Source organism: Ostrinia furnacalis, unplaced genomic scaffold, assembly GCF_004193835.3.
Source record: "Ostrinia furnacalis isolate ACB-3 unplaced genomic scaffold, ASM419383v2 OfSCF7604, whole genome shotgun sequence".
Taxonomy (NCBI): Eukaryota; Metazoa; Arthropoda; class Insecta; order Lepidoptera; family Crambidae; genus Ostrinia; species Ostrinia furnacalis.
In genome coordinates this window covers 329,861-349,956 of record NW_021137843.1, presented here as the reverse complement: position 1 = coordinate 349,956, position 20,096 = coordinate 329,861, and the positions used below count along the sequence as shown (strand labels likewise).

Genomic DNA, 20,096 nt, shown 5'->3' with positions numbered 1-20,096 from the left:
ATTAAAGATGTCTTTTGACTAACCATAATCTCCACTCAGCTTCGGTGGGAATAGATCAAGTGGAGACATGTGTGTCGTGCGCCCTGCTCCTCGCACACCCAAACCATCCGCTCCTTTCGTCTCTTTTTTCCGCTTTGGTGGAAACCGGTCCTTTAAGCTCCATGTTCACACGGCCACACTGTTAACTATCCATTTCCGTTTTTGCTCTCGCTCTCATCAAATGGTGATTCTTTGCGATGGAACGAGACGACATCGGCAATGAGTAGTTAACAATGTTGCCGATTAGTTCAGACACTGACCATTTCACAGTCTGATATGGATTAGAGGACCATTTTCTTGCGGGAAATGGGAATGGAAAGTCTGCTCAGTCTATCTATACTTTTATACAATCAATGGAATATAACTCATTCCGTAGATGATTCACAGACTCATTCGTTCAGTCACTCATTCATTCATTTCCTCCAACTCGAATTCCCCCCCGCGAGCGTGACATTTTTATTGTGATGCTTGTTTCTGTCGTGTCTTTCTTTCGTTTGAGGCAAATCTAACTAAAAGCGCAAACCTTTACGAAATAATTAAGTATTGTCTACTGGTGTGATATCGATATTAATATAAAGTTGATTTGTGTTGGTGTTTAGTGAGTGCTCCTTCGTCTATTTTGGTGTCTTCTTTTTGATTTTGCACAGTAGTAACAAAAGCTTTTCTGAATAAAGTTATGCTTACTCTTTTGTGAAATACCTAAGTGGACAGATTAATAGTTTTGTGAGTGCGGTTATAAAGATATCACTATGCCGACGAGTGCAGTGTATCAACCAACAACAGTAACCTATGAACAGCAGCCGAGCGATCAGCGATGGAACTGCCCTATGAGCTACTTCTCACGTCGTGTGACAAGCAGTCTTAATAGGGCTACATGTGTACGGATTGGTCTATGTTTACTGGGCAGCACACTTTTCATTGTTGGTGAGTTCCATTTGCATGCTAAAACTTAATTTTAAGCACTAGAGTGCTTTTGTATAATTGCCACACACTGGCCAAAATATCCAATTAGAAATTCACTATCCATTATAAATGAACAAACAATGTTTACTATTCAAGCATTGGAAGGCCTTGACTGGAATACATCAAAAGTATTTAGGTTTTAATTCCATAATTTGTTATGCTGCTTATATTTATGTGAAGGTAGGATTAAAAGTAATAATTGCTTCAGCTGAGGCATGAACTCATGACCTTTAGTTTACCAGGTAACTGTTCTAATCACTAAACAAGATGCTGATAAGTGTGTTGTTTTCAAATGTAGGCTATGTGTTGATAAATCATGTTTAAAATGTCTTTTGCAAACATAGCAGCTATTTCATTCATTCACTAATCATATTGATTATTAAGATCAAAAGGATCCCTTTATCTCATGCCAAGATGCTGACTTTGCCTCTGGTAAATTAAGAGGAGGACCTCTTAATTTACCAGAGGCAAAAGTCAGCAAAAGGAGCTCCTGCTCCTGCAGTGAGGACTAAATTACGTGTTAATGATGATCTATAATTCAGTAAATGAACTAACATACCAACCCAAAAAACTACTGACGACATATCAGATTTTTGATGCAAATTCGCTAAGCTATTACCACGGCAAATAATCCCTCAAGACAATAACNTGTAACATTCACACTCAGGAAAGAGACATGTCCACCAGTAACGCTAAACTGCAAAGTTATCCCTCAAGACAATAACGCAAAATACTTGGGCATGCACCTAGACAGGAAACTTACGTGGCAGAAACATATTTGGACGAAGCGCAAACAACTGGATGGAAGGCTGCGGTCACTGAACTGGTTAATGGGACGCCAATCACAATTAAGTCCTAGCAGCAAGATGCTAGTGTACAAAACTACCATAAAACCGATCTGGACTTACGGTATACAACTGTGGGGAACGGCCAGCAACAGTAATATAGATATCCTGGAGAGATTCCAGACCAAAGCTCTGCGAATAATGTTTGGCATTCCACATTGTATAAGTAATAGATACATATACCTCGACCTCGGCCTAAAAACAGTTCGGCAGGAAATAGCCCAAAACAGCCTGAAATACCAGGAGAAGCTGACCGCCCATGTTAACAAATTAGCGCACGCTCTGAGTGGGGAAGGCGCTCTTCAACACACCCGGCTGAAGAGAAATGACATACCGAGCCTACATAAAAGATTTACCACCTGACATCAAGAGAGTCGTGTGAAATGAATTTTCATACAAGTATGGCTCTCGAAGAAAACATGTAAAATTATGTAAACTAATTAATTTTATAATTTATCAATATTAATAATTATTACTAACTATTGTAGAATATTTAGTAATGTACCTACGATACAAGATTTGCAACACCCTTACAGGGTCATAAGTTGAGACTAAGTTTAAGATCACCACCTATGTACACTTATGAAGCAATAAATAAATGATTATTATGATTATTATGATAATCTGAGGAATCAACCAAAGAAGTGGCTTATTGTTGAAAAAACAGATTGCCATGAAGCAGAATCATCAAAAAAAAAAAAAAAAAATTACCACGGCAATAGATATCACATTGATTACTTACCTTGACATGCCATACATTTGAATATCCTCATACAGATGTTTCGAGTTTCCTAACGACAATAAGATGTGACTAAACTAAAATAAAATAATAATTAGGTTACAGCAAATTATTTATTGTCATAATATTATTATGAGGATAATGGTTATTACACAATTGTTTGATAACGCAAACGAGAATAAATAAAATATACTTTGTCTGTAGTCTTCAAATATTTCTAACATAAGGCATGTACTGGGCAATATTTCAAATTAATAGTTTCTTTCTAATTATTTTCTTTTATCAAAATAGTTTTATTCTATTAATACACTCGCGAGCAAAAGTATGGAATCACTTACATGAAGTTGTTTCCACGCGATCTTGTGTACTAACGAATTTGTTAGTAACAAAAAAAGTATCACCATTTTCAAGATTAAACTTTTGACTTTAAATTGATACCAAATTCATTTAAATCACACCAGTATTTAAAAAGATATCCCGGCTGATGTGAAGAAGTAAGAAAAAAGACATGTACCAACTGTTTGATACGTCGCGAGTTGCGGCCTATTTACCCCTATAAAAGCACGTGTTTTCGGATTTTTGCGTTCACAGGTTGATCCATACACATCTCGGCTTCTTTTGACACTTTACCTGGGATTCTACACCTACAGAAGCAGCACAAATCGTTGCACTGTTGCAAGAAGGGCTCAGCCAGCGGGCTGTCGCACGTCAGCTCCACATAAGTCAGTCCTGGGTTTCGAAAGTTTTAAGACGCTTTTGGGAGACTGGTGGCTTTATCCCGAGACCAAGTTCTCAACAGCGCCGGTGCACATCGCAGAGGGATGACCGTTTTTTCATGTCAACCTCTCTATGAAATCGTCATTTGACTGGTATCGACGTCCAGCAAGAGCTCAGAAATGTTCGTAGGATAGCTGTTAGCGAGTGGACAGTTCGTCTAAGATATGAGCAATAAAATTTTACTCCAAAAAGGCCTGCCACAGGCTGGAAACTGACGGCAGGTCACCGACAAGCACGCTTTCAATTAGGTCGCACTCGGAAGGCGAGTAATGGAGGCGAGTTTTGTTCTCCGATGAATGCAGAATGTTTTTGCTGTGCAGCAGTCGAAGAGGTCGGGTCAATAGACGGCCTAGGGAGCGATTTGTGCAGTGCTGGTTCGCTAAAACATTGGCTTATGGGGGTGGCTTGCTCGACTTCCGATCGAGATGTGTAGGAGCAAATTGAAAGCGTACTTATCGGTGACCTGCCGTCAGTTTCAAGCCTGTGGCAGGCCTTTTTGGAGTCAAATTCTGTTGTTTATATCTTAGACAAACTGTCCACTTGCTAACAGCTATCCTACGAACATTTCTGAGCTCTTGCTGGACGTCGATACCAGTCAAATGACGATTTCGTAGAGAAGTTGACATGAAAAAACGGTTTTCCCTCTGCGATGTGCACCGGCAATGTTCAGAACTTGGTCTCGGGATAAAGCCACCGGTATCCTGAAAGCGTCTTCAAACTTTCGAAACTCAGGACTGGCTTATGTGGAGCTGACGTGCGACAGCCCGCTGGCTGAGCCCTTCTTGCAAAAATGCAACAATTTGTGCTGCTTCTGAAGGTGTAGAATCCCAGGTAAAGTGTCAAAAGAAGCGGAGATGTGTATGGATCAACGTGTGAAAGCAAAAATCTGAAAACACTTGCTTTTATGGGGAATAAATAGGCCGCAACTCGCGACGTATCAAACAGTTGATACATGTCTTTTTCCTTACTTCTTCACATCAGCCGGGATATTTTTTTAAATACTGGTGTGATTTAAATGAATTTGGTATCAATTTAAAGTTAAAAGTTTAATCTTTAAAATGGTGCTACTTTTTTTGTTACTAACAAATTGGTTAGTACACAAGATCGCGTGGAAACAACTTCATGTAAGTGATTCCATACTTTTGCTCGCAAGTGTAGATTGCATTCCAATGCAATTACTCATTCACTCTAATAAAACAGAGTTTAGTTAAGAAGAATACATTACATAATGTTAATTAAAAGTATGTATGTGTTACCTTCAGACCTGCTTTTATTTCACCAGTATTAAAATCCTTTGAAACTAACAGAGGGGTTCAACTTCATATAATGTAGGATTATGTTACATTAGCATAATCTTTAATGAAATCCATATCCAATTTTCTGATTGGACAACAGCTTATGTTTCCTGATACAGCAAAATAATAGGTGCTAGATGTCTGCACATGGGTGTGAATGATGGACAACTTCCTCAGAACAAAAACGTAGGGGACGTAGTATCACTCTGGTTGGGTACCTACGTAATAAATATTAAGTACCTATTCACCTTGACGATACGCGTTTCGCATGAATAATTACACCGGTACATTATGGCTGTCTACGTTTTTCGTGACAAATTGATTGGGATAATAATATCATAAAATGAATTTTTAATCATGGTCAAAACTTGTAAACCGTGTACAGTTTTTAAAAGTAATATTACATGCAGGTTCATTCATAATGTAGGTATAATAAATGGCATATATGGAGCCCAAATTCACAGAAAAAAACCTTGGAATTTTTTTATTGAATGTCAACAAACAAATAGGGCACTTATCAGTTTATCGGTTTTAAAGGTATCCAATATCACATTCAACTGTGACTTCTGTGTAGCTAAGTAAAAGAAGTAGGTATTATAAATTCTGTTTCGCGTTTTCGTTATGCCTGAACCGCATGATAGCAGAACAATAACAGGGTTGCATGATTTAAATCACGATTTTTATTGCATGTTTTTTTTTATAAAAATCACTGATTTAAATCATTATACTAAAATGGAATTAATGCAACGCTGGGAGTGCATATTAATCAACTGTAATGTTCAAAACAATGTTATATTAGGTGTTCAGGTATGAAATTATATGAAATATTTTTTGCGAAAAAAATAAAATTGATACTTGTGAAAAGATATTCGTGTTTTTGTAATGGAAACAGACACCACTTAGGACGAGCTGTTTACATAATTTAACTTTTTTGGCTTGTTCCCAGTACTATACCTCAATTGTACCTAAATAAACATGTTTTCCGCATGAAAAACTAAGGCAATGATTGCAAAATCGAATAAAAATCAAAAAAATCAATATAAATGAAATAAATCACGATTTATTCAAAAAAATCTGTTTTTTTTTATTAAAATAAAAAAATCGTGATTTTTTTCCACCCTGAACAATAACGAGAAAATTTTACAAACAAGTCATTTTTAACTTAACACGGATTTCTATCTTGTACCCAGTAGCGAATTATCTACTAGATTACTTAAATATCATTGCAAATACGATACCACATGCGGTAACAGTATAGCCACGGTAGCGAAATAAGCTCATGTCTCATGTCGATAACGTGCGTATCGCCTCGCGGTGGTGGTGACGGGCTAGCGGGGTCGGGTGGCGGCGTCACCGCGTGGCTTGCGGCGGGTGACTCATCCGGTGGCTGGTTGCGTGATCTGACTGATCTCGTCGCGACTATAGACCGATAGATGCTTAGAGGTCCCGTTTCCCGTATTAATGCGCTAAGTTTTGATGCCAACCTTATAAAATCTAGATATGAACCATCACGTTAGATTCCCCTGGTCTGAACACCACCTTTGATAGTTGAAGTCATTGTATTGACAGTTTAACTACCCTCTTAGTTAGGTCGTCAACCTTTCAGGCCAATAAGTAGCAATCTATAAATTGTAGTGTAATGTAATCTGGGTTTCCCTAGGCTTCAAGTGTGTGAAATGCGAAGCCCTATACAACCGCAAGACTAGCTACCTAATACACCTAATACGCCACAGTTTGTTTACGCAAATATTCCTTATACAATACTTATACGTTTCTTTCCTTTTTCGTTGTCCTTCCTTGTTTGTTTAGGTTTCAGCTTGCCTTTGTTTAAATTTACCTACTTCAGAACATTGTTTTGATCCCAGATGATGGTAAAAATACTTTCTAATTATTTATTGACGCATCAGCATCGCAAAATCGAACTAAACGACGGGTAAACAATGTCGTTTCTATAACTGCTTAGTGCTTATGGCCAATCGAAGGAACAGGCACCGCGCTCGAAGGTCGACAAACTCCACGCAGCCAGACTATCAAGTCGTTTCCTTAATAGACTCCTCTCATTGTAGGTACTTTGTAGTTATACCGCTTCGACACTGTTCGACAAATTGGGTGATTTAAAAAACTTTTTTTATCAATTACCTACCACTTAGTAGTTCAATAACTTTTTATGGGGTACGATTTACGTTGGTCTATTGATAACGACTTCCGCGTTTCAACGTAGGTAGGTAGGTGTACCTATTTAGATTTCGACAAGTTTGGTAGGCCATACAGCGTTAGCCTGTCGGTCTTCAAGCCTCCAATTAGGCAGTACATTAACCATCATATTTGACAGCTGTTGCCAACCAAATTTCGTCGTAACACACTTTTGTAGAAGTTACAATGACTTAGGTAATCGGTACAACGCCGAGTTACCTAGCTTTCATAATAATTAACTCCTAACCTATTTCACCACACTTGCAGATTTTCTTATTCATCATTGATTTCGTAGTCCACGGATAAAATTACATCTGATGGAACCGGTTCCAGTCCAGCGTTAAATTCGTCTGACTGGACAGTCTGTTCTTGAGAAACTAGTTGTAAAAATTTTATTAGCTTGGTGGAACATTTATTTCCGTGAATATGTAGGTGATGATGTCAGCTAAACAAACAGGCCACCGAATGAATCGAATGTTTTATCCTAGACTATGTAGGCATCTCCTTGAATCTACAAGGTCCCCTGGGGCGATCGATAAGTAAAACTTCCTCTATTCCACGAATTATTTTACATAGACTGCCTAATAGACATACTTAGATACTTTTTGCTGTCTAGTGTCTAGACGAGTTAGACATCGATAAAGGTAATCTCATTATCTAACTTAGGTATTAATCGTAGACAACTCTACCCATTGGAAATACTCTTCCATCTGTCTCTGTATTCTTTACGAAATGAAACTAGTTCTATTCTAAGAGTGGGTGTTTATTGTTCAGGTCAGTGTTGCAGTGAAAGCTGGGCTAATGAATCGCTAATGCGTTCTGCTGCCCACTGAATGCCCACTGCTTCCGTTGCGGCGCCCCATTTTCGCAATCCTCAGGGACCGCTAATCGTTCAGCGAGGTTCATTGTTAGAATTGGAATGGTATTTCTGGTTTCATAATTAGAAGTCTTGCACAGCTATAAAAATACTGTAGCACGTTTAAGTTTGAGAGGAGTGGGTATTTCGAAGATCCATTCCAAAATAGCAGTTTTAATACTAAAACAACAAAAAAAACACGTTGCAAATCAAGACTTAAAAGAAGTGTGCCTACTGTTAAAATAAATCAAAACTATGCTAAAACTTTAGAGACAAAATACGTTAAAAGTGAATTTGTGCCTTGGAATCATAAGTCAAAGATGTCAAATGTTGTTGCACACAAGTCACACAACTATGTAATTTAATAATGTGTTTATGTGTACGCGAATGTTGAAGTAATATCGCAAGTACCTTATATGAACAACTTCATTCATCTGATTCATAATAATGCAGCTATGATAAGGTATATCGATAGGTACTTCATCCTTTACAATGAACTACTAACAAACGTCCTTATTGCTTCTAAGCGTAGGTTGCTCATTATCATAAGTATAACAGTATTTTATGTTACCTACCCATATCGACTTGAATAGGTAATGTATTGTATCCGTGATTTCTATTATAATTTACATAACAATTTATCGCCGTGATCAGTGACTCTTGTACTCTGTAGGATCTCATCTCATTGGACTAATATTCTAGATTAAATTAAATTGTATCATCATGGACAAAATTATACTCAATCTAGATGTGAATAGAAACTGCGCAATTCTTTGGGATAATATTTGCTGAATCGATAGATCGTCGTATTGCTATAATAAAGCAGACTCGCCCAAAGGACCTCTACATAGTGTTCTGCACAATATCGATACTTTTTTGCCAACATTGCTATGTTATGTTCAATTCAACTGATAGAAGTTGTAAATATGCCACTGCCCTTCACAGCATCGTCGATCTTCATTATACTTTCCGGTGCATTGATTGTTACATTTATTACAGTTTCAAAGACGAATTCTTGGCGATTGTTGAAACATATAGCAAACTGTACCTAGATTTTACTGGCTATTTTGTAACTTCATCATTTCATCCATAACGGCTAAGGCGTCTTCACTTCAAGGTGAATCAATTCGTCATGCGCTGCTTAGCTGTGTCTGTGAATGACATTAGTTATAGTTTGGGTGAGGATACAATACAACCTACGATGTATAGATTTTTTTTCACAAGTTACCAGAATTTAGATGCATCATCAGTAGTTGTTTTGTTAGAGGTTTCTTCATCGGAAACTGAAAAATAAAGCACTCTTAGTTCTTTCTTATTATCTAATTTTGGGAAACATTTCTGATTATCTTGAACTTTGAGGATTGCGCAAGAGTCTTTTGTCAATGCTTTTTTTTATCAAAGTGGTTGTTACATACATTTTAGGTACTTTGTTGCTAAATTAGATACTCATATTAATGGTACTCCAAAAATTATTACCATTATTTCACGGTATCTTGAAGTTTAAATTCATTATCGAACGGCATAAAAACTAGTTCAAACAACATTCCTCTCGTATGAATGCATAACCCAGTTTGAAGTGGTGATTAGCATTGAATAATTTGTATGGTAATTACTGTATGTGTCATCATTGTTGAACCCTATTGTCCAAAGTTCGGTAGATAGGCCCAATGAATGACGCAGTTTGTGACTCCTTTGGTCCCAGAATACAATAATATTTATAGAGCTACCAGTTACCACACAATTCTTAGTAGTACTCGTGCGTGCTACTAGAAATACCTACATTTGTAAATGTAAACAAACAATTTAAGTTTAACGACTTAACCTACCTATGTACACGTTGATACAGTTAATTCTGGAAAGTGATGATATCACTCAATTGAAATAAATATTATGTTTATCAGGATCGTGTTATCTGAATAAAATAGAACAAAATATTGTTTGTTTTTATTTATTTTTTGTCAATGGATGGATATTACTCCCACGTGCAAAGCAGAAGAGACGATCGAGTGTTTTAGTTTGCATAATTTCCACTAATTGTTGTGTTTTCGACTTCTGCCAAGAACGTACTACTGTTTGGCAGAGGGAGACCTATTAAATGTAAATTAACGACGATGACGGGAGCGCTAACAACACGAGCTGCATTGATAACCCGCGCTTTAGTTATGGTAATCTGATCGCATTCATTTAAAATTCTGGCTGCATCGCAAGGTGATTCTTTTCTGTTGTTGTTTACGGCTCAAAATACACATACGGCACAAAATATTAAGACACTCAAATTGCATCGCACCTTCACCACCCACGTAGAGCGTTGCACTGGACTGGACGGCGTGGGTGGATTTGGTTTTTATGAGATAAATCGTACTTTAGTTTGAGCTGCAGAATTAGCTTAATTCTTAGCAATATTTTAGACTTTGATGTGTACTTTTTATTACACATCTTTTAAGTATAAAATTGTATTTTTTGGGCCTAGAAATTACCAATAATTGTATCATCAGTTAGTTAGTTGATTGGATGGAAATATTAATCAAACGCAGCGTGGGACGTCCACCCACAAAGTGGACCGACGACATCTGAATGGTAGCAGGAAAGTGCTGGACGCAGGCCGCTACCAACCGGGTGACATGGAAAGCATTGGGGGAGGCCTATGTTTCTGCAGTGGAGGTCCTATGGCTGAGATGATGATGATGATTAATCAGACAGTTTGTAACTATGTAATATCCATTTTTCCACTTCGGAAATAAAGCTCGTCTCTAAATTATGCAGGTAATCAAAACCATCACTCAAATTGTTTTCTTTCTTTTCCAGGTTTAGCATTGCTGATCGCGGGTGGAGTTCAGTATTCTAACACACCTGCCTCAGACACGCCAGAAGGAGCCGACAATGGCCTGGGGACGCTTATCGCCGGAGCCGTCGTCCTTTGCTTGGGATTGCTCTTTGCAGGTGAGCTAATTGAAAAATAATTAAGTTGACCTCTTTTCTCGCTTATAGAAAGGCAGCGCTGCGAATCTCGAGAGCGCTTTTCTGTTTAGTTCAAAACTTTAATAACGATCTAGGTCACGTAGGTCCTCTCTACCGTTGCCAGTTTCTCTATTCTGTATTTCTGGGAAGAGCTTCTTAGAAAATAATATTTTCTTCAAGCAATTCTATTAGTTGTTGAGAGAAAGTTTTGAAATTATTGAAAAAAAAATCTCTTGGCTTGTGCTCTTTTTAATTTAACGCTTCTGAAAGGGCCACCTTGAGTGCACACTTTCGAACGCCCATTACGTTGTTGCGTAATATTATGAAGTGAAAGCCATTTTACATTCGTGTTAAAAGCATCCAATGCTAATAATGATACCTTCTTTTATTGTTCAACTTTTTATATTAAAGAAAATAATACAATGTCTTCCGCAAATACGTGCGCCAGTTCACTTCAAACCAAAAAGTTAATCGCTGTGAATGCAATTTCAGTCACTCACGTCTCGTGACTGTAGTTACATAACGTTACATAAATGGTAAAATAATAAAAACAAATATTATTTCCACATTCCTAAAAAAATCGTAAATTCAAAACAGCCTTGGCTACGATTGCGTTGGTTATGTCAACCCTCACCTTCAAATTTCTCTTATTATGAGTCTTGCATATAAAATTAGCAATTTTAATCAGAAACATTAATTTAGTTTAGCTGGCACATAACTCATAAGTAGTACTTTTCGTACATGACAATAATAAGATCCATCACTTCACTTCTCGTTAAAGAAACAAGGCCCGTATTAAAACTAAATTACATGTTAGTAGGTATGCACTGTAATTTAAATGAAGGACAGAATCAGTTCCTAAAAATAAATGGGAAATACAGGCGTATTTTACTGGAAAGGTAAAGGTCAGTGTGGCGAGGTCATCAGGTGTTTCCATTAAATTATCTGTTGACCGGTCACGGAACGGATTGGCACTGGCACTGCAGGCAAAATTTATGAACCACGCTAGGGGTTACCTTTTATGGCAAATCTAATTAGTAAATGGTTTATTCTTAAGCAACGAAACAATATTGGCTCAGAAATACTCAGAATAAGTAAACCCATTTAGTTCTTTCTTTATTATTATGTTTGCTGGATGTGATAATAATATTTTTTCTTCTAGGCCAAGAATAGTTTGCTACGTAGGTAATCTAACACAGTCTGTTGTCAATAATAAAATCAATCATTTAACAAATGAAAGAACGTTTAATTTTGCATAAGCAACAAGAAATTTTGCTTGCTGTTTGTTATAAATAAAAAGTTGAAATGCTGATGTTCATGCTGTTTACTAGAGTATCATTTTCATTGGTACGTTAACCGCAGTAATAACAGCGAATATACCTTTGAATACGGGAGTGACAGGAAGGCCCTTTCCCGTCATACGGTTGTTACGGCCGACGGAAACCTCGTATGCGTCTCTATTCCCAATCGGTTCCATGGGACTTGCGAGGCGCCACGGATGTGATGTACCGATAGTCGCATATTATATGGATGCGATACATTAATAATGGGGTTTCCGCTGCGAACGGAAATGTATGGGTATGGAGTACTCGTATCGTAACGACGATTATGGCATCCATCCATTATCCATTATTTACGTTGTGGACATTAATTTGGTATAATTAAATTCTCAAATGTTATGCAACAATTTTGTTCATTCATTAAATGGAACTAGGAATTGAACATAATATTCAATCTCTAAAAAAGACATTTGTTTTGTATTTTAAACTTTGAACTTTTCCTCCTATAGCCCCCTGACATCGAGTCGTCATTTGTTTTAAAGTGTAGGCGGTTAGGGCCGCTGGTCGTCCAGATGGGGCGTGGGCAAGAACACAAGGAGGTTGAATATTTCCTATAGCCTATTGACATTGAAAGTAATCCGATAGTACAGTCATTTGTTTTGAAGGTGTAGGCGGCTGCAGTCTGGTCGTCCAGACTTGGCATGAGTAAAGATATAAGTTGAACATTTTCTATAGCCTCTTGACATCGAAAGTAATTTAATAGTCATTCGTTTTAAGGTTTAAGCTATTATGATTGGTCCAAAATCAAATGGGGCAGGAGGTTGAACCCTCCTACAGTCTCTTAACATCGAAAGTAATTCAATCTATCTTTTTTATAGGTGTAGGCGGCTGGGCCTGCTGGTCATCCAGATGGGGCATGGGCAAAGAAGCGCCTGCCAGCGGTGCGGCCGCGCTGACGGCGCTCAATCCCTCCACCGACCCGCTGGTAGCGGCCCAATATGCGCCGGTGCGCGACGCGCCGCCTGCGCCTGATGACGAAATGCGCAACCTCATGGACAACAAGGAGTGGTAAGTTCTGTTTTATCTCTTGAGTTGAGAGGTTATAAGCGAGTTTCATCCCGAATCCGCTCAACCTCTCCTCCACTGATCCGCTGGTGGCGGCTCAGTACGCGCCGGTGCGCGACGCGCGCCGCCCGCGCCTGATGACGAGATGCGCAACCTCATGGACAACAAGGAGTGGTAAGTTCTGTTTTATCTCTTGAGTTGAGAGGTTATAAGCGAGTTTCATCCCGAATCCGCTCAACCTCTCCTCCACTGATCCGCTGGTAGCGGCCCGAAGCTGAAATCCTCAACCACAGAGGAACAGGCTGTCCGCCAGCGGTAAGTTTATTTTCATCGACGATGTGGAAGCCCTTAGCCTGATGGAAAGTATTGATCAGGCCGCTAGAAGCGAGTTTTACCCGGAATCAGCTCAAAGCCTCCACCGACCCACTGGTGGCCGCCCGCGCCTTATGATGAGTTGCGCAACCTTATGGACAAGGAGTGATTTTTTTTAAACCACAACGAGGAAGCCTTTGGTCTACAGTTCACACGATCAAAAGTGATGATCAGACCAGTGGAAGCGAGTTTCGCCCGGAATTCTCAACAACCACAGAGGAACTTGCTGTGAGCGATGCCTCCCGCGCTTCCGCGGTTACGATATGCGCAACCTCATGGGCAACAAGAGTAATAGGTAAGTTGAGGAAGCTCTTGGCCTACATCTCCTCAAATGATAGAATAGTGCTGATGAGGCCTGTTTCACCTGGAATCCTTAACACAGAAGAACTAGCCGTGCGCGCTAGCGACAACTTAATTACGTGAACAAGGTTGTTTTTATTTCAAGATTATGTTTTTCAAGCAGTCAAAAGTTGCGTGTGCCGCCTGGGCAGAGTTCACGTCGTGGTTAGATAAATTATAAATTTTAATGTGTATTGTTTCAATTTCCGACTCAATAGTACTATAGGTAGTTGCAGATTCTGATGAAGAATTAAATAGGACAGTTTGCACGTGATCTTTCCATAACGGTGATTCTGAAAATTATTTTGAAAACTAAGTAGGTGTAACTGTTTTACATGTTTCAACTGTTTACTTGTTGAAACTGTAATCAACGAGCTATTGTCACGAGTGGCAGGTGGTGTTAAAGTTCACGCGGAGTCCCATTGTCTCCTCGTGTTATTCAACGTTTTCCTAGCCGTGTGATCGTACTCCATAAGTTATTACTAACAGCGACTGTACACCTGTTTGAAAGTGTACTAGCAAGTACTTGGTCAATCTACATAACCACTTGGGTATTAATTCACTGGTCAAGTTTGAAATAAGGGTGGACTGTAGATCCTGTTTATTATACATTGGCAATTAATTTGTAGGCATGTCTTGTGCTCGATAAATAGGACAACCGACCGTCTGGTCGACTTCCCACTCGGACCACGATTTACGAAGCAGGTGGGCTAGCGGATTTTTAATCTCGGTTACCTTGTGTCTTTTTTATTCTATTGTCAATAATTTTATTGACCAGTTTCTTCGGCCACTTTTTCACAGCACCAGCCGATATGTTGTCCCAAAGTGGTGGTAGAACCAGTGGCGTAACTGTAGGGTGGCAGGGCTGGCAAAATGCCAGGGGCCCTAGCCCAAGACCCTAGTCGCACCGCCCCTACCCCCTCGCGATGCTTCAGGGCGATAGTTAGTTATAGATAGCTAAAAGGGCCTTATTACATAGTATTAAAGAATTTTAATTTGAAAATATAAATAAATAAATCTTTGGACAATTTCACACAGCGCCAGCTAGCCCCAAAGTAAGCAACTTAATGCTTGTGTTATGGGTGCTAGCTTAACGGATATACTACTTATATACTTTTTTTTTTAATACATAAATATTATACATAGTCACACCCAGACCCGTCACAGAAATTAAAATTAAAAAGTGCTTTAATTTATCGACTTTTTCTCTTGTTTCAGTTTGAGCAGCGCAGAGGAGAGCGACAAGATGTTGGACGGCCGGCCCTCCGTGGCGTAAGGCCGACAGAACAGATCCCCGAGCTTAGGCTAGTCCTAAAACAATGTCCCCCTAATTTGTGAACACGATCGAGTAGTAGTATAAGAACGGGAGCTGTGAGAGTATTGAATTTATTTTTGCAGCTAGATGTATCGGTTATAGGCTCTCGCCACGGCCAAAAGTACTTATAATATCGCTCTATCGTGTAACCGTGGTGTCCATAAGGTTAAGGTGTTGCATTTTAAGGTACAAAGTTTGAACACGTGTGTAATGGTAAGAGTAGACGAGAGTGCTTGTAAGATATTTTTTGTATCATGTACCCAATACCTTGCACTATTTGCCGATCATTTAAAAAAGAGGCAATCAAAACGTTTGATTAACTGGATACTTAATTTAAATTAGATACATAAGCACAAATTACTCGAAAATGTTATTATTTTAAAATTGTTCGAGCTAAACTTTTCGACGTAACTACCTATTTAATATTTATAGTGTCTAAAACTATTCGTAATTTCATACACCGTAGGTGTTGATGGTCTTTTTGCTTTGCAGAATCGTTTAAGCTTTTGGTAGTATTTGTCTTCATTGATTAATAAAAGTAATTAGTAAAAGACAAGTGGCCAAATTATCGTCCAGATTAGAATATATATACTTAAATGAGGATACTTATTGTATTTTATTAAGATTCTATACTACTTAACTAAATCTCTAGTTTTCTTGAAACTTCATACGATACATTTCGCATTCTAAAATAAGTAAAATAAGGTTAAGTATAACTTTCACATAAATAGCGATTGCAATAGTTTATTTGTTACAAAAAGACAAAATTACGATAAAGATAATAATTATAGTGCATAATCGATAAACTTGCACTATAATATTATGTATGTTATTCTCACTACACACTTCTCAACTATTTTATTTATTTTATATCAGACTTTGTCTGTTTTTTTCATCCATGGTTGTTAAAACACTTATTTTCAGTTAACTTTATTTGGATACCGTCCTTTTTATTAGATTTAAGGATCATCGTAGCTACCTATTTTTTTATAGTAAGGACAATTTAGTGGATATGACAAAGTTCGATGCATATTGACGGGGTTTACTTTATTTTATATTTTTTAAATGGACGTTAACACTGTCGCCCTTAACATCTGATATTTTTTTCTACGCATCTTCTCTTTTGCATTTCAATAATTTATCTCATTTCAACTTCAATCTCTAACTAATTATAAACTTAATACGAATTATTATTGCCCTCTAATAATGAAGAACTTGTTGTGAAATGCTTACTGAAAAATTAAATAGGTGTTCAGTTGTAATGTTATATGTATTTAAAATTACATTAATTTATTAGTTTATAAAGACAGCTCTCTTATTATTTTACTAAAAATAAGTTACACAACATACCTAAATAGGAGAGATTGCGCAGAGAAGTTTAATGGCTAGTTGATTAATTAAAAACGATAAAATCGCAATTTTCGAAGACGCGCTCGATTTTAGCGAGAGCGCAATTACAATTTATGCATAATATTGCAATCTTTTAATCACAAATAACATGCAATATATCAATATTATTACTAGTTTTACACAAAGTTTTATTTACTTGCGAAACTTGTATTATTATTTCTACATTTGATATTTATAAATTATTATTATGTAAGATTACATTTTCGAAACGGTTTTTTATGTTATTTCTAGCAATTTGAAACATATTTTATTATTCAATTATTTTTGTTATTGTGTGTAAACTGTACTTACTGGACATATTTCATGTTTTATTATAAAATAAAATGTAAGTCAGATGTGATCTCTGTTTTATTTCATAGATTCTACACTAAATGCCTTCAGCAAACCGTGAATCGGAGTTATACCCGATGCGAATTTGATATTTCACACCTGCCCATTATGTCGTTTCTTAGAGTTATTTTACTTATCGGAAGGAATAATAACTGAGATTTACAATGCCAGTTTTTGACATGTTTTCCTAGTTAAGATCCCTTGCTTCTTAATATGTAGTAAAACCAAAAAGGCATTTAAATCTATTGTTGAGGGTTGACCCCATGTCTCCCATAAACATTATGGTGGTGTAACTGCCTATCCATTATTTATAATTTTATTTACAGAATAAAAGAAAAGAAAGTAGTTAAGCAAAATATGTTATATTCATAAAAAAAATGTTATGGTCCTTGTTCTTAAGAGAAAGTTACATTTTATATACAATGTCACTGTAAATAAACTTAAAACTAATCAGTCTCTGTTGGAGCGACGCCACCAAGGAACTCCAGTCTCTTCTTCTTCAGCACAAATACTTACAGTAGGCCTGTGAACAAAAGCCATATTTTTGGAATATGTTTTCAATAGTTGAACCTCTAAAAATGATATGAAAGTATTTTATTTCTTACAAAGTAATAATATGAAAAACAATTTAAATTATACCAACCTGTATACTTGATTGTGAGGTAGTGTGGAAGTTAACAATGGGCAAGCAGTGGCTGGTGTCTCCTGCAATAAGGAACATACTATAAAATTGGTCTTAGATAGACTGAATTAATGTATGTGAGTGATTAAAAAAAAACCAAAAACATGTCTGTCTTAAGTTAGTGAGTGTTGTGACTGAAATTAAATGGTGTTAGATAAATATCTATTTAACTTTTCTTTTCTTTACATGATATCCAGTGATATTATGAAAATTATTCACCTGTATGGATTGCATGGGTATGTGCATATTCGCCCGGAGCTTTCTTTGTCGAATTTCCCTTCGAACACAGCACTGAACACCCAGCAAAACACCACAAACACATGAAGATAGACATCCTAAAAGCAAAATACATGTATTAGTTATTTACCAGTCACTGTCAAGTTATTAAAGTTATGGTAAGTAGATTTTCTACATGGCTTTTATTTTCTTACCTATATAAACTAATACACCAAGGTCTCCATTGCGGTTTGTGCGACGTAATACTATTCCAGCAATACATAATGAGATCCCAGTTAGTATACCTACTACAAATATCACCTGAAACAAAATTATACCATCTCAATGTATCTATGCAATAAATTATAAACAATAATGTATACTGTAGGAATAAAAAATAAGGAACTAAACCAAAAGCAACAATATTGAAAGTAATTTGTTACCTGTAAAATATAATAGCACACATATTCAAATCCAGGACAATGTCCACCACAAGCTCCAATGATTGGCACTTCAGGGCTGACTGATGGCACTGGTGGTATTGGAGACCGGTTCATAGTTCTTGGTTCAACTTCGCACAGCGGAAGTGAAAAGGCCGAGGCACAAGGAGGGAATGAGTATGCTTCAGTTGGAGGCCGCTGATTAATTTTATCTTTCTTCTTATAACTATGCCATGTTCCTGTGGTGTAAGGAGCTTGGTAAACAGGTGAAGGTGGCCCATAATCTCTCACTGAGGTATTGTAATAATGAGGTACCTGCAACAATAACAGTGATAGGTAATTTAAGATTATTTTGACAATTTGTAATTGTTTATACATAGTTTAGTAGTCTCACATGATAAGCATTATCAGAAGTTGAGCTATCTGTTCCTGGGACTTGATAAACAGTGTTATTTTCTTCGGCCCACGGATACTTCGCCCTTTGTTGTGCAGCAGTCATGAACTGCATTTCACTCCGTGGTATCATGGTAGTCTGGTACGGGTGCACGCTGCGAGGCGACAGTTGTTGTTTAAACATCTTCTCACTTATATGAGGACAATGTTACCTGAAAAACATCTACTTTAAAGAAAAATAGTCTTTTGAGAAAGATTTCACTCTATGTCACATTTAGTTCAGTATAGTACCTCATTTTAAATGGGTAAAGTTGAAGTATGGCCACCGGACCAGATTTTAACTGAATCTTCTGTATTTTACAATAAATTAATTCATTTTGTAAATAAATTCACGCTGAATAAAAATGGACGCACACGCAACTTTTTTTTCTCATTTTTTTCACGTCAGATTTGGTTTATCACTCACTCTATGAATCACTCACTCCAACCACAGATATGGATTAAAGTAGATACAGCAAGTTGCTAGTCAAAGCGTGCCATTCCGATATGTCCAAATGGACATACATGGTCGAGTGATGTTCATGTAATCCGATTACAACAATCGGATACGATGATTTTACGAGGACAGTAGTACGAACACGGTAGAGAGAAGAAATTATTTACGGATTGAGAATTGTAATTAACAGCAACGAGTAACAAATATGTAATTAATTAGAATAAAGTAGCAGTAGAAGAATTATAAAACAAGTTAGATCAGTGATCGCGGAAGACAGAGTGCACTGTATAACGTCGAAATATACAAATCAAGAAGTTAGGTCAGTGATCACAGTATTTTTTTTTTTATGTGGTAGGAGGCAAACGAGCAGACGGATCACCTGATGGTAAGTGATTACCGTCGCCCATAGAATACACTATTACTAGTCTATGTATACGACACCCGAGATTTTGTCGTTTAGAAATATCTTCAAAACTAGGTACCTGACTTAGCTTTATGAAAGAAAACGTATTGGAAAAACTACGCATTTTTACATTTATTAAAAATAAAAAGCTTGAGTAAAATAGTCTTTATTTTATGAAACTAGGTCATTTACTTACTAGGATATTTAAAAGTATGGAATTAAGTATGAATTACTAGTAGTACTATTTAACATAATGGAATAACGATCATTACTTTCATAAACATTAGGCACAACAAAAATATTATTTGCAAATTAATAATGTAGAATTGTAGAATAACGTCTTTCTTCTTTCTTTCTTTTCAGCCAAATGACGTCCACTGCTGGACAAAGGCCTCCCCCAAGGTTTTCCACAATGAACGGTCCTGCGCTGCCCGCATCCATCCATCCCACATAGCTCGTAGAGACGATGGCCGTTGGGGCAGAATAACGTCTACCGCTACAAAATTATTTTAATCTACAGTCAGACTAGCTATAAATTTAACAAAATATCAGTTTTATCGGAATTAATTAATTTTTGAATCGAGTCACACGATATCATTCGATGACTTTGCGAATGCAGTACGATGATACGATTACTTTTACGTTGCGGCAATCACTAAAATTCGCTAAAATGACACTAATGACGTTTAA

The 20,096-nt window shown here is 37.2% G+C and overlaps 2 protein-coding genes across 3 annotated transcripts; one reads left to right on the top strand and one right to left on the bottom strand.

Moving 5' to 3' along the window:
• The first annotated feature begins 467 nt into the window (after window positions 1–467).
• On the top strand, window positions 468–16,786 carry LOC114365633 (uncharacterized). The gene is made up of 4 exons (XM_028322252.1): window positions 468–963; window positions 10,513–10,647; window positions 12,824–13,013; window positions 14,940–16,786. The coding sequence occupies exons 1-4, from the start codon at window positions 789–791 to the stop codon at window positions 14,995–14,997; spliced, it is 558 nt and encodes a 185-aa protein (XP_028178053.1). The 5' UTR covers window positions 468–788; the 3' UTR covers window positions 14,998–16,786.
• A 335-nt stretch (window positions 16,787–17,121) lies between these two features.
• On the bottom strand, window positions 17,122–18,977 carry LOC114365632 (uncharacterized). 2 transcript variants are annotated; one of them, XM_028322251.1, is made up of 7 exons: window positions 18,799–18,977; window positions 18,509–18,719; window positions 18,118–18,429; window positions 17,890–17,995; window positions 17,678–17,793; window positions 17,420–17,481; window positions 17,122–17,348 (listed from the first exon to the last, which is right to left on the bottom strand). In XM_028322251.1, exons 2-7 carry the CDS (start codon window positions 18,689–18,691, stop codon window positions 17,276–17,278), a joined length of 852 nt encoding a protein of 283 aa, XP_028178052.1. In that variant the 5' UTR covers window positions 18,692–18,719; window positions 18,799–18,977; the 3' UTR covers window positions 17,122–17,275. The 2 variants fall into 2 exon arrangements, with proteins under 2 accessions (XP_028178052.1, XP_028178050.1); XM_028322249.1 differs by having other exon boundaries at window positions 17,122–17,299.
• Window positions 18,978–20,096: the final 1,119 nt, after the last annotated feature.

Bases quoted from the DNA above. Each gene is read 5' to 3' on its own strand.
- LOC114365632 (XM_028322251.1), bottom strand. From the start codon at position 18,691: ATGTTTAAACAACAACTGTCGCCTCGCAGCGTGCACCCGTACCAGACT. The intron at 17,794-17,889 runs GTAAGAAAATAA...TTTTGCTTTTAG, and splicing joins TGGTGTATTAGTTTATATAG to GATGTCTATCTTCATGTGTT. The intron at 17,349-17,419 runs GTTGGTATAATT...TATCATTTTTAG, and splicing joins CCTCACAATCAAGTATACAG to AGGTTCAACTATTGAAAACA.
- LOC114365633 (XM_028322252.1), top strand. From the start codon at position 789: ATGCCGACGAGTGCAGTGTATCAACCAACAACAGTAACCTATGAACAG. The intron at 964-10,512 runs GTGAGTTCCATT...TTTCTTTTCCAG, and splicing joins CAGCACACTTTTCATTGTTG to GTTTAGCATTGCTGATCGCG. The intron at 13,014-14,939 runs GTAAGTTCTGTT...CTCTTGTTTCAG, and splicing joins CTCATGGACAACAAGGAGTG to TTTGAGCAGCGCAGAGGAGA.